This window comes from Aquarana catesbeiana, linkage group LG06 (genome assembly GCF_042186555.1).
Source record: "Aquarana catesbeiana isolate 2022-GZ linkage group LG06, ASM4218655v1, whole genome shotgun sequence".
NCBI classification, from domain to species: Eukaryota; Metazoa; Chordata; class Amphibia; order Anura; family Ranidae; genus Aquarana; species Aquarana catesbeiana.
Window position 1 is genome coordinate 85,316,927 of NC_133329.1, and position 12,993 is coordinate 85,329,919.

Below are 12,993 nucleotides of genomic sequence, written 5' to 3' on the forward strand. Positions count from 1 at the left end.
AATAAGTGCCCACCCAGTGACAAGTGATGAACATATATAAACATAAATATATCAGAAGACTGCTAAAAAACCAAAAACGGTCCTTTAAATGTTGACTTTCTTTTCTTTTCTTCTACTTCCACCACACCCAAGTGTTTGGTGATCCCACTCCCTATGGTAATCCACTCACCGACTCCTAATGCCCACACTCTCGTGTTAGGGCTTAAAAGCTTGTTGACCACATCACATGGGTCACATCGGCAGATCACAATGTCAGAATCGTGTGCAGGGATCATTCCATATGTGAAATACAAAGAATACTCCAATAGTGCAAAAACGTTTACAAATTTATTTAAAAGCACTCAAAATCTTCAGTATAAAACTCACATGTTACAAGTATCAAAAACGCAGATAAACACTTCCACAGCAAATCGATCTTCACAGCACAGCAACAAACGCGAATAGATCAGCCACTTAATGAGTTGTGGTCACCCACTGCGCTGAATACCACCACAGCTGCTCACTGTGTAGATACCATACTCCCCATACAACTATGGGTGTGTAAAGCAAAGTGTATACTACAAGAATATGTGTACAAACAAAATATAAAAATGTTTCCAAAAATATATGATACCAAACCTCAAGTGCAAATGCAGGTGTAACCCAATGTTGCCAAAATTATAATCCCTAATTTTTCCTCAACCCAGAGCATCCCCCATAATCTCTTATCCCCCACTTCCCTCCCCCCGTATATAAGTAAAGGTGGATTCAGAGGTTTCCTATATTTCAGACTGACCTGATACACCCCTCAACCCTGTCATAATGAAGATATCAGATGTGATGATAGGTATTCACTGACAACCTATATTACTTATAGATATCAAACTTGATGAGCCTAAGATCCTTCCAAAAATTCTCTAAAAATCATTTATAAAGCAATTCAAGTCTAGTTCGATGTTTAACCTTCTAGGCGTCAGACATTTAAAAAGGAATATCCATTGGGTTTCCCTTTGGCATAAATCCCTCACCCTATTTGACCCTCTCCAGGTCGGATGCACTACATCAATGCCACAAAACTGTAGCAATGATGCATCCTGCTGATGTTTTTCTCTAAAGTGCAACGAGACACTGTGGTATTTATACCCATTTTTTATATTAGTCAGATGTTCTGTTATCCTGATTTTCAATAATCTTTTGGTTCTTCCCACATAGAATAGGCCGCAAGGGCACCACATGAGATACACCACATGAGAGGAGTTGCAGGTACTAAATTCCCTTATTTCAAATGTCTCTCCATCTCTATTAGTGACATTCGTTAACCCTCTATGGCTAGTTCTAACCGTCCTACAGCAGATGCATTTCCTACAACTATAGAATCCTCTCAAATCTATTTTCATAGCTTTTGGAGGATCCAAGATCTTTTTAACTATCTGGTCTCCAAAATTTGGGGCTTTCCTATAGATGAATTTCGGCTGTTGCGATAGTATCTCTCCTAATGCCTATCCTTGCAGAGAATGTGCCAGTGTTTCTGGTATATACTCTCAATTTCCCTATATTGACAGTGGAAGCCCGAGATAAAACTGATGTTGATTAGTGGGGTCTAGGTGTTCTTTCTTCTGGAGACACTGGCTATATATATATATTTTTTTTTCCACTGGTTTTGAGGGGGGAGGGGTAAGGGGTACCCACACCCACAAGTCAAAATTTAAACCACTGCATATTTAGAAGGCAGTAGGAGTCATTATTTATCATGGAAGAGAGCTTTATTTCACAAAAAAGGTTCTTCTAAGAGGTCAATACATGAGCAGAACACTTCTTTAATGCTAGGTCTGCTTTATGTTCAGTTTTATACCCACATGGCAGTTTTGCTGAGTTGGTTGTCAGTGCAGTTTTAGAGAAGTCATTCTACTGCCAGCATGACATTGATATTAGTTGTCATTGGTCTGTGCTACAGGGGGGAACTGGCCTAGATGTAGCCGTACATTATCATTATATTGTATCCATGGGCTGGGGGCTAATAGGACAGTAGATTGCAGGACCCTGTGACACTGGTAAAGAATACTAAAAAAATACTGAGGCTACATATAGTCTAATAATAGTCATCTTATAAAAAGCCATCGTCTCCCTCTGAGAAAGAGAACCTGTACCCATTTTTACACTCACTATAAGGCCCTGTTCACACCTGTGCTTTTTCTGTGCATTTTAGATGCAAACTGTTAAAAAGTCCTGCATGCTACATCTTTGATGCGCTTTCATCAAACGTGTTCTATAGAGTTCAATGGTAGCACGCCTAAAATGTGTGTAAAAATGTGCCTGAAACACAACGTGCCAAAAACGCACCACAGATGTGACCCGGCCCTAAAAGTCCACGCAATGTCTGGTGTTACTTTTGGAAGCTTCAAAAGCCCCATTCTGTGCTCTTCTCTGATTTTGTTACACTTTGTTACAGGGACCTAACTTTTCCAAGCTGAGAGCTAGGGAAGGACCCCCACCAAATCAAATCCTGTGACACAGTAGTTGGGGCGGGGCCAAGTCCCACTGTCTGTGTCAATGGACGCAGCAGCAGGACTCGGGAGCGCGCCCGCATGGGTGCCTATATAAAAAGCAGCTTCCCGTGGGGGCACCTGATAAGGAAGAGGGGCCTAGAGCGATGGCGGAGGACCCCAGAAGATAGCAGGTAAGTATAGGCATGTTTGTTATGCCCCGTACACACGGTCGGATTTTCCGACGGAAAATGTGTGATAGGACCTTGTTGTCGGAAATTCCGACCATGTGTAGGCTCCATCACACATTTTCCGTCGGATTTTCCGACACACAAAGTTTGAGAGCAGGCTATACAATTTTCGAACAACAAAATCCGTTGTCGGAAATTCCGATCGTGTGTACACAAATCCGACGCACAAAGTGCCACGCATGCTCAGAATAAATAAAGAGATGAAAGCTATTGGCTACTGCCCCGTTTATAGTCCCGACGTACGTGTTTTACGTCACCGCGTTCAGAATGATCGGTTTTTACGACAACTTTGTGTGACCGTGTGTAGACAAGACAAGTTTGAGCCAACATCCGTCGGAAAAAATCCATGGATTTTGTTGTTGGAATGTCCGATCAATGTCCGACCGTGTGTACGGGGCATTATTATTTTTTTTTTTTTAAACGAAGGTTTGAAACCCCTTTGCCTTTTTCAGCAATTTGAGCTACAGAAGCTCTTCTATTGGATTGGAATACACAGGCCAGTTTTCACTCTTCACAAGAGGACCTTGAGCCATGTTGCTGAGGAGCACAGTGAGCTACTCCATTGGAAATTCATTTTCCAGCCAAACAATTTCACCATACAACATAAGAAGGGTCAGTAGACACAGCAATGCTAATGGAGTGTCCTGGCAAAAGTCATTTGTGTTGAGATGGTCTCAACAACTATATGTCATTTTATGCAATTAAAATATGCACATTTCCAGCCTTGATTTTATGTCTTGGCTCAGATAGAGGGGGAGGCTTAAAGAAGCTTCACAGTGCTGAACTTCAGGGGCTGCCCAGGAGGGAAATAAGATAAGACACTAACTATTGTACCTTTAACTCTCTAGTGTCTCCCTGGCAGCAGAGTTTGTCTCAACACCTCTTCTGATTTTTTTTTTCCTCCCTAATCTGTGTTCTCTCCACACACAGTGTCATTCTTGTTGCTTTCTTCCCCCTTCAGCAACAGTAAATCTTAAAGCTGTCAGCTTATCAGCCTCTAATGGCTCTGATTTTAGGCCCAGTGCTGAGAATAGGGAGAAGCTGAGCATGTGCAGAACAGGGTGAGACAGCGCATTACTGGATTGTACACAGTATAGGCACTTATGTTTAATGTTTTACATAGCTGTACCTGCAAAAGGGGCCAGCCTGAAGTGATAGCAGGACTTCATTTTCTGATTAAAGTTCCACTTTAAAGTGAAACCCACATTTATTTATAAAATTGTAGCACCCTCTAGTGTGCTAGGTTGTTAGAATAGCTGTTAGTGTAGGAAAATTTAAAGAGGAACTGCAGTCTGCTCACATAATTTGTAATAAAAAAATCTTTGCCATTCTGATGCTTCCCTCCAACCATTTTGCATATTATTTTATATATACTGTGATTCTGTACTTGCCAAATATGCTGCAGAAATCTCCCTCCACTGAGTATGGCTGCAATCATTTTAACTGTGGGCAGCTGAAGCTGCTGCCTGTTCACTTCCTGGATTTACACAGACACACAGAGGCACACCTCCAGCTCCGCAGCTCTCATTGGCCCTCTTATGACTAATCCCCCCTCCCTTCCTGGCAAACTCTCACAAGAGTGAGAGAGAGAGAGCTGTGCATGATGTCATAAGGGTAGGCTTTTTTTTCCAGACAAGAAACAGGAAGTGGGCTGTATAAGGTATTTACTGGCAGAAAAAAATGTTTTACTATCCAAAGTTAAAACAACAAGGGCAGAAGATTTAATACATGGACAGATGAAAAAATGACTGAAGTTCTGCTGGAAGTTTGGCTCGGGGTTAAGCCTGAGCTGTGAATCTGGGTCAGGGTTCAGTGACTTAGGTAGGGCTGGATGACTCATCCTAACAGCCTTTATGGTGCCTCCCCCTGTTTTCTCGGGACATTGGAGAATGTTCTAAACATAGTGGGTGGAGGCTAGGAGGAGTTGTTTGGAATATTTATGAGGGCCTCAGCCAATCCCCAGTAAAGGGCTGGCAGGGGGCAGGCCACCTCATTAATAAGCATGAGTAATGCCAGGGAGGGGCAGTCAGGTGGAAAATGGAGATGGAGATGGAGTGCTGAGGAGGCTGTCGATGGCCCTTGAGGGTGCCCCCTAGTCTGGAAGGGGGGCGACCTTGGGCCTAGGTTTGGGTGCTGGAAGGATCCTGCCAAAACACACGGAGGAAGCCCTTCCTGGAAACATGGGAGCAAGGAGAGAGGACAGCGGGAACAGGTCAGCACTACTGGGAGAGTCAGCCCAGTGGACTGGTGAGTGTCAGTCTGGAGGACTGTGGCGAGAAGTTAGCCTGAAAGGCAACAAGGGTCAGTTTATATGGCCATAGTTATGTGTGTAGTAAGACCGATTTAGAATTTCAGCTAAGAATCATATTTCTTGTATTTCATGTTGAAACTACTTGTGACAGGTTGTGGTTAAAGACACTGGACTTACTCACTCCCCCTCCCATACAGAAACCTGCTAAACTGTTCCTCTTTCTGTGCAAGGAAAATGAAAGTTTTGCATAATGTTTAAAAATACATGTTTTGCAGAACCTGTCTGGTTTAGGATGCGTAGGTTGATTTTAGGTTGATTTTTAAAAGGTTAGAATGTTTTGTATAATGGAAGTGTACTGCCTGTTCGCTTGTGACACAATATGCTGAAATTATATGTACACTGCATGAGCTGTATTTTGGACACTTGACATATAGACACGAGTCGGGTCAAGCGTGTCCACTTTTTTGGCCAAAAAAGTGGAATAAATCTCCCATACTAGAGTCCTGTGTCCAGCAACGTCATTTTACCGATATTCTGCCTTAAATCTGCTACTTCAAAAGGGGCAGCTGCAGCCAGGTGAGTTGGTAGTGCCTGAGGAGGTGGTGCTGGGATCAGTGGCCACAGGAGTAATGCAAGCTGGACACTGAAATTCTTCTTCAGACCTAAGGGGCCTTGGGTTCCTGCCAGGAATGGGCCATTGCTTTCATCTGACTAAGTAACTGTCAGGTATTCACTGTGATCCAGCTGGTTCTGCAAGCAAGTGAGTAATGGAGAAAGAAGAGGAGCTGGATATAGAGACTGTATATAGGAAGAGTTGTCCCTGAAGTAGTTGTCAAGTGGGCATCCTAGAGCTGCACGATTAATCGTCAAGAATCGTTATCGCGATTTTTTCCCTTGACAAAAGTCTTTCACGATTCTTTCTATGCAAAGAATTCTCTCTGCTCTCCTGAAGCCACAGCCTTCAAAAAAAACGGGCAGTCTACCAAGAATCACAACATTCTTTAGCAGTGGAACTTAAGTATAAACATTGTAACAATTTGTCAAAGGAATAGACTTGTGTGTAAATGAGGAAAGTTTAACCACTTAAACACTAAACCTTTTTCTGACATTTGTTGGTTTCAAGTTAAAATCATTTTTTTTTGCTAGAAAATTACTAATCCCGTGTACACACAGTCAGACTTTTCGACAACAAAGGTCCGACGGACTTTCGACGGAGTTGCGATGGACTTTCTAACGACCGGACTTGCCTACACACTATCACACCAAAGTCCGACGTGATGACGTACGACCGGACTAAAATAAGGAAGTTCATAGCCAGTAGCCAATAGCTGCCCTAGCGTTGGTTTTCGTCCGTCGGACTAGCATACAGACGAGCGGATTTTTCGACCGGACTCGAGTCCGTCGGAAAGATTTGAAGCATGTTCCAAATCTAAAGTCTGTCAGATTTTCGACATAAAAAGTCTGCTGCAGGTCCGATGAAGCCCACACACGGTCAAATTGTCCGCCGGACTCGGTCTGTCGGACCAGTCCGGTCGAAAAGTCCGCCCGTGTGTACGCGGCATTAGAACCCCGAAACATTATATATATATATATATATTTTAGTAAAGACCCTAGAGAATAAAATGGTGGCTGCTGCAATATTTTATGTCACACTGTATTTGCGCAGCGGTCTTTCAAATGCAATTTTTTTGGAAAAAGTTAATTTAATGATTTAAAAAAATTCAAAAAAAAACTAACCAGTTAAGTTAGCCCAATTTTTTTTTTTTTGTATAATGTGAAAGATTTTAAGTCGGAAGAATCGTGATCTTTCTTCTAAGCAAAAAAAAATCGTGATTCTCATTTTGGCCACAATCATGCAGCTCTAGGGCATCCCATAACCTCCCATCCCTATCCAAGTTATTACCCTCATAACAAAAAACAAAGTCATGGACTGTTCTCTGACACAGTGCCTGTGAAGATTTGGTGTGCCTGGCTGTGCAGGGAGGAGGGGGGTCCCAGTTTACTTGCGGCTCTTTAGGGGGTGCTCTACAAAATCTTCAGCAGTCTTGGAAAAGAATATACAGAGGGATCTAGGTTTATATGCACGGGGCCCTTCCAGCTCCTTTGTTGGGTTGCTGTGACCCCAGCTCTGCCCCGGCCGTGTCCCTTCATGCTGAACCCCAGTAAACCATCTTCACCTAGTGCTGGACTTGATCTCAAGTTCAAGTGATAAAAGCTTCAGCCCTTAATCGGATTGTGGCTGATTACATGGACGGTTATGGGCGGAAGGCAGAACGCGCGGAGGGGAAGGAAGGCTTGTGGAGGGAGTGGCAGCCGCCTGGCTGATCTGCATGTTTACAGTGAAAGGTTAGAGTCAGCAGACGTCCAGCACACTTCTCCCTTCACCAATCCCGCTGATGAGGCGCAATACCAAAATCCAATCAGTCACGCATTAACTAACTCTCTCATTCATGACACCTTTTAACTGTCACCCGGCGGATTTGTGCACGGTGCTGAGGCAGCGCTCTGCTAGCTGTTCCTATCTCGGTCTGCCCTGTGAAATAAAAGCGATAATCTTTTTTTTTTTTTTTGACGTGATTACTTACAGCTGAAGATTAATCAGCTTATATTTTGCCTTCCCTGGTTCTTCCTTTTCCCCTCTTCAACATGCTAATGACATTTTTTAAAGAAAAACATTACATTTTCGTTGCAGACCTGATTTTAGAGCTAGTGATGTCATCTCTGGGTCTCTGTGCTTCTCTATGCAATGCAGGGAGATCATGGCTGATGGGCGGGGGGGTTGGCAAGGCACTGTACATAGTTTCCTGATAATATCATAACACTTGGAATCTGTACTCCTCTCATGAAATCTCAGCCCTGATGTAAGCCGTGGGCTGTCTCTTGGGTTATACAATATGAAAATGCCTTGATGGATGTCAGTCTGGAGGAGTGGGCGTTCCTAGGCAGGATGACTGTCCCTGGCTCACCCCTATCATTCATTCAATTTCAGTTCTTTCAGTCATAGAGGCTTAGCATTATGATATTTACATAACCATTACCAATAGGAGCAGCCGGTCCTTTACGGGCGCAGGGGGTTTGCATGCGGGGCGCCGGACTCATAGATTTCTATGAGTTTTTTTTTTTTTTGAGCCACATGATTAGAGCCTGAGGCTCTAATTGGCTTGAAAAAGGTTGGGCTCGGGGCACCCTGAACCCATCCACTTGTGACACTAGCTAATCAATATTCACTATTGTCTTCTGGCTTCTCCTCCTGGCTAAATCAGGACATGAGGCAGATTGGGTTGGCCGGGAGGAGAAGCCGAAGAAGCCGAGGAAGCCGCAGAGGGGGGCCGTGGAGGGGCAGTGTGTGGGGGGGACCATGGAGGGGCTGAGTGCAAGGTGGCAGTGGAGGGGTCGAATTCGGAGTGGCAGTGGAGGGGCTGAGTGCGGAGTGGCAGTGGAGGGGCTGAGTGCCAGGTGGCAGTGGAGGGGAGAGTGAGGGGGGGACCGTGGAGGGGCAGAGTTCAGGGGGGGGGACAGTGGAGGGGCTGAGTGCGGAGTAGCTGTGGAGGGGAGAGTGCAGGGGGACCGTGGAGGGGCAGAGTGCGGGGGGGGACCGTGGAGGGGCAGAGTTCAGGGGGGGGCAGTTTAGCAAACTGCTAAAAAACGTTTAGCACCAGCCTCAACTGATTCCCAAGAGCCAGTCCACTACTTGCATCAGGGCTGAGCGCTCTTAAGAGGAATACTGCTCTGCAATGTGGTCAGGAAACTATGTATAGCACCCTGCTGGCTCCTCCCACCAGCCAGGATCTGCCTGTATTGCATAGAGAATGACAGATATAAAGTATATAAAATTGACAGATTTTCATCAAAAATGTAATCAGCCATGATCTGCCTGCATAGAGAAGCATCGAAATCTAGTAATGAAATCATTAGGTCTAACAAAAAAGTATATATAAATAGGTTTTCAAAAAAAATGTCATCAGTCATGATCTGCCTTCATTGCATACAGAAGCACAGAGATGTGGTGATGACATCATTAGGTCAAAAATAAGGTGTATAAAAATAGATAGGTTTCATGGAACATTTTATTAACAGGTTGATGGCAGTTGGCAAAACTCCAGCCAAATTATTATTATTTTATTTTTTTGGATAGAGCAGGGATTGGCTAGATCTTCCTGTTGCTATCTATGGTTATACTAAGGAGATTTCCCCTTAGTTTGTGTTCCAGTGACCACCCTGTGACAAGAGGACAAGAAATGAGGGATTGGGGGACATGCATAGTAATACAACACATACATAAGTGCCAACGTTTTACCACTTTACTAGAAAATGTGTTATTGGTGCATTCTGTGACCCCCATCATTCCTGCCCTTCTGACTTCCTGTCAGTGGTATAGGAAGTGAGGAAAAATCTTCTCAGTGGGGTCACAAACACAAATAAAAAGCATAGCTTATCTCCATTCTACTAAAACAAAAAAATAGGTTATTAAGTCTAACAGGTAGTGGGACCGCTTGACACTTGCATGAGCAGTTGGGAAGAACTGGTAACTCAAATGCAGAGACCTAAGATTTCTAACTTTGCAGCATCTAATAAAATTTGAAATTGTAGGTGGACTGTCCCCTTTAAAACAAAAATAGACCAAAATGGCCACCATCAAGAAGGTCCCTAGTCAAGGAGGTCTCTAAAAGGAAACGCCTAGCCTAGGATTTCCCTACACAAGGTGGCCCCTAGCCAAGGAGGTCTCTAGCCAAGGAGGTCTCTAGCCAAGGAGGTCTCTAGTCAAGGGTGTCTCCAGCCAAGGAAGTCCCTAACCAAGAATGTCCCTAGTCAAGGAGGTCTCCAGTCAAAGAGGTCCTAGTCAAGGAGGTCCCTAGCCAAAGAGTCCCTGAGTCAAGGAGGTCTCTGGTCAAAGAGGTCCCTAGTCCAGGAGGTCTCTATTAAAGGAAATGCCTAGCCTAGGATTTATCTACACAAGGTGGTCCCTAGCCAAGGAGGTCTCTGGCCAAGAAGGTCTGTAGTCAAGAAGGCCTCTAGCCAAGGGGGTCTCTAGTCAAAAAGGTCCTAGTCAAGGGAGGTCCTTAGTCAAGTAGGTCCCTAGCCAAGGAGATTCTGAGTCAAGGAGGTCTCTGGTCAAAGAGGTCCCTGGTCAAGGAGGTCTCTAGCCAGAGGGTTCTCTAGTCAAGGAGGTCCCTAGCCATGGAGGTCTCTAGTCAGGGAGGTCTGTAGTCAAGGAGCTCTCTAGTCAAGGAGGTCTCTAGTCAAGGAGGTCTCTAGTCAAGGAGGTGCTTAATAAAGGAGTTCTCAAGTCTAGGAGTTCCCTAGCCAAGGAGATCCCAAGTCAAGGAGGTCCCTGGTCAAAGAGGTCCCTGGTCAAGGAGGTCTCTAACTAAAGGGGTCTCTAGTCAAGGAGGTCCCTAGCCACGGTGGTCTCTAGTCAAGGAGGTCTGTAGTCAAGGAGCTCTGTAGTCAAGGAGGTCTCAAGTCAAGGAGGAACTAGCCAAGGAGGTCCCTAGTCAAGGAGGTCCTTAATCAAGGAGTTCTCAAGTCTAGGAGTTTCCATAGCAAAAGAGATCCCAAGTCAAGGAGGTCTCTGGTTAAAGAGGTCCCTAGCCAAGGAGGTCTCTAGTCAAGGAGGTGTCAAGTCAAGGAGGAACTAGTCAAGGAAGTCTCTAGTCAAGGAGGTCTCTAGTCAAGGAGGTCTCTAGTTAAGAAGGTCTCTAGTCAAGGAGGTCCCTAGTCAAGGAGGTCTCTAGTCAAGGAGGTCTCTAGTCAAGGAGGTCTTTAGTCAATGAGGTTTTTAGTCAAGGAAGTCTCTAGTCAAGGAGGTCCCTAGTCACAACAGACTTGTATTTCTGCATGGCGTATAAGATGCCCCCTTGCCCCGATCCTACACTGGCATCCGGTGGCTCTTAGTTGCCCCCTCGTACTTCCGTGCGGTAGAAAACAGCTGTTGTACTCACCAGTAGATCAGCGACAGGCCGTCAAATCTCTCCAACTCCTTCCCAGAAGGTTTGAGATAGGACATCTCATCTACGACCCTGGAAGAGCCTGGAGCGTTTCAGAGCGCGAGCTGTAACAGTCAGTCCATGTCTGTTCACTGTGTCCCTTCTTAATTCCGTATCATCTCAGCTCTGCCTGTGCTAATCACACAGGATTTCAGGCACACAGAGCCGGGCCTAATCTCAGATCCACATATGACTTCAACACCCCCCTACCCATCCCTCCATTCTCTGCTCTGAACTTGCCCGTCTCTTGATAGACCAGCTGGCGTCCTGTCCCCTTCTGCCTGCCAATCCACAGACCTGGGGCAATCACTTCTGATCGGCTTACACCAGCAAGGGGAGGGTTAACGTGGTCAGAAGCTTTCATCCCTGTGCATGTCTTGTGCAGAGCGATTGAACTAAAGCTGAACTCTAGGCAGTCATAGAAGACACAAATAATGTAGCTCTGTAACCATTAATACATCATTAAATGTATTTTTATAAATACAAGCAGTGTAAGTACCTGAATCTGACTTGGTATCAGTCTCCTGTACAGAGGGGCTGGAGTGTGAGAGAAAGAAGCAGCACGATGAGCAAATCAGTTCATGTGCTGCCAAGAAGCATGGTGATAGGAGGAGAGAGCAGATTGACAGAGAGATAAGCTCATCACTGTGCTGCTTCTCCTTTCACTGTTGAGTCACAAGTTGGCGGTGGGTAAAAGATGATCTTGGTTCAGAAAAAGTGGGTTGAATGATGCAGACTGAGGGCATCTAGTGGCAGAAAAAAAAGCACTGCAGGGAAAATCTCTGGAATGGAGCTAAATGTTGCAACCAATGCTTTGGACTGTTTTCCCGAAACTGACAGTAGTGGACCATACCTGTGTAATGTGTTTTGGTACGGCCTCTTTTAATCTTCGTCAGGTCCAAATGTGGCAAAACAGGAGCAATAGGGAGATAATTGTCACCTCAACAGAATGTGCTTGAACAAGAACCTTCATGGCAGGATCACCAGATATTATTATAATGAATGCTGCAGATCTAAAAATATTGATAAAAATGTTGGCATTACATCAACACGTTAAAGCTGAACTTGGGGCAGATATAAAAGAGATAAATTATGCAGCTCTGTAAACTTTTTTTTTTTTTTTTTTATCAGTGTAAATACCTGAATCTGGCTTGGTATCAGCCTCATGCAGTTCCAGTCCCTGTACAGCAGAGCTCAGAGTGGGAGAGGAAGAAGCAACACAAGTAGCCAATCCATCCAGGTTCTGACAATGGACAGGATGATAGGAGGAGAAAGCAGAACGAAGGCGAGATAAGCTCATCTCTGCGTTGCTTCTCCTTCACTGTCCAGTCACAAGTTGGAGATGGGTCCATAACAGCTTGGGCTCAGAGGAAGTGGGTTGAATAATGTTGGCTGACATTCAAACCAGAGGATCGAGGAGATCTTTTAGTGGAAAAAAAAGCACTGCGGGGGATAGCTCCAGATTAAAGGTTAGTATTGCTGTAAAGGTTGCTCTTTTATAACCTAATCTACTACTTTGGGTCACCTACACAAAGGTGCTCTGTAACTGAGCGAGGCATTGAATATAGTGTAGCAGTATCTCTGAGCTCTTCCAGTCTAATGAGAACCTTCAAGGTCAAAGATAGCTGACATCCTTCAATATGTCATTCAAATATAAAGCTGCGCTTTGAAAACCTAAAAAATATATATTACATATAAAATGTGACACACATGTGATAGTGAAATCTATATGTGTGATGGGTATAAGTAAATAATTCAATAATTGTCACTCCACAACTGGTTAGCTGAGTAACATATAGATGTGGGTAAAAATTACATAGAGGTAAAATCCACAAGTGAAAATACAGGTTTGAAAGATGTCAGCCCACAAGTCACCAAGGAATTTTCAAAGTGATCCAATGACACACCAAGTTGAATAGTTTACCTCCACCATATGAATTAAAGGCTTACCAGAGGCAAGCTATAGTAGGCCTGCGACTATAACCCAGCCAGGGTCCTTGGTCCAAGGAAGTGACAACAACACATCAAATGGTCCAGGAGGG

The 12,993-nt window shown here is 44.5% G+C and overlaps 1 protein-coding gene across 2 annotated transcripts in view; it reads right to left on the minus strand.

Annotated features, from left to right (window-relative positions):
* LOC141148700 (syntaxin-binding protein 4-like) overlaps window positions 1-11,273 on the minus strand; it is a 98,706-nt gene extending 87,433 nt beyond the window's left edge. The window contains exon 1 of one of the 2 annotated variants that reach the window (XM_073636352.1): window positions 10,907-11,273. In XM_073636352.1, coding sequence (XP_073492453.1) covers window positions 10,907-10,971 — 65 coding nt within the window. In that variant the 5' untranslated portion in view covers window positions 10,972-11,273. The remainder of the gene's footprint in view (window positions 1-10,906) is intronic. The other variant, XM_073636355.1, reaches the window with a different exon arrangement.
* Window positions 11,274-12,993: the final 1,720 nt, after the last annotated feature.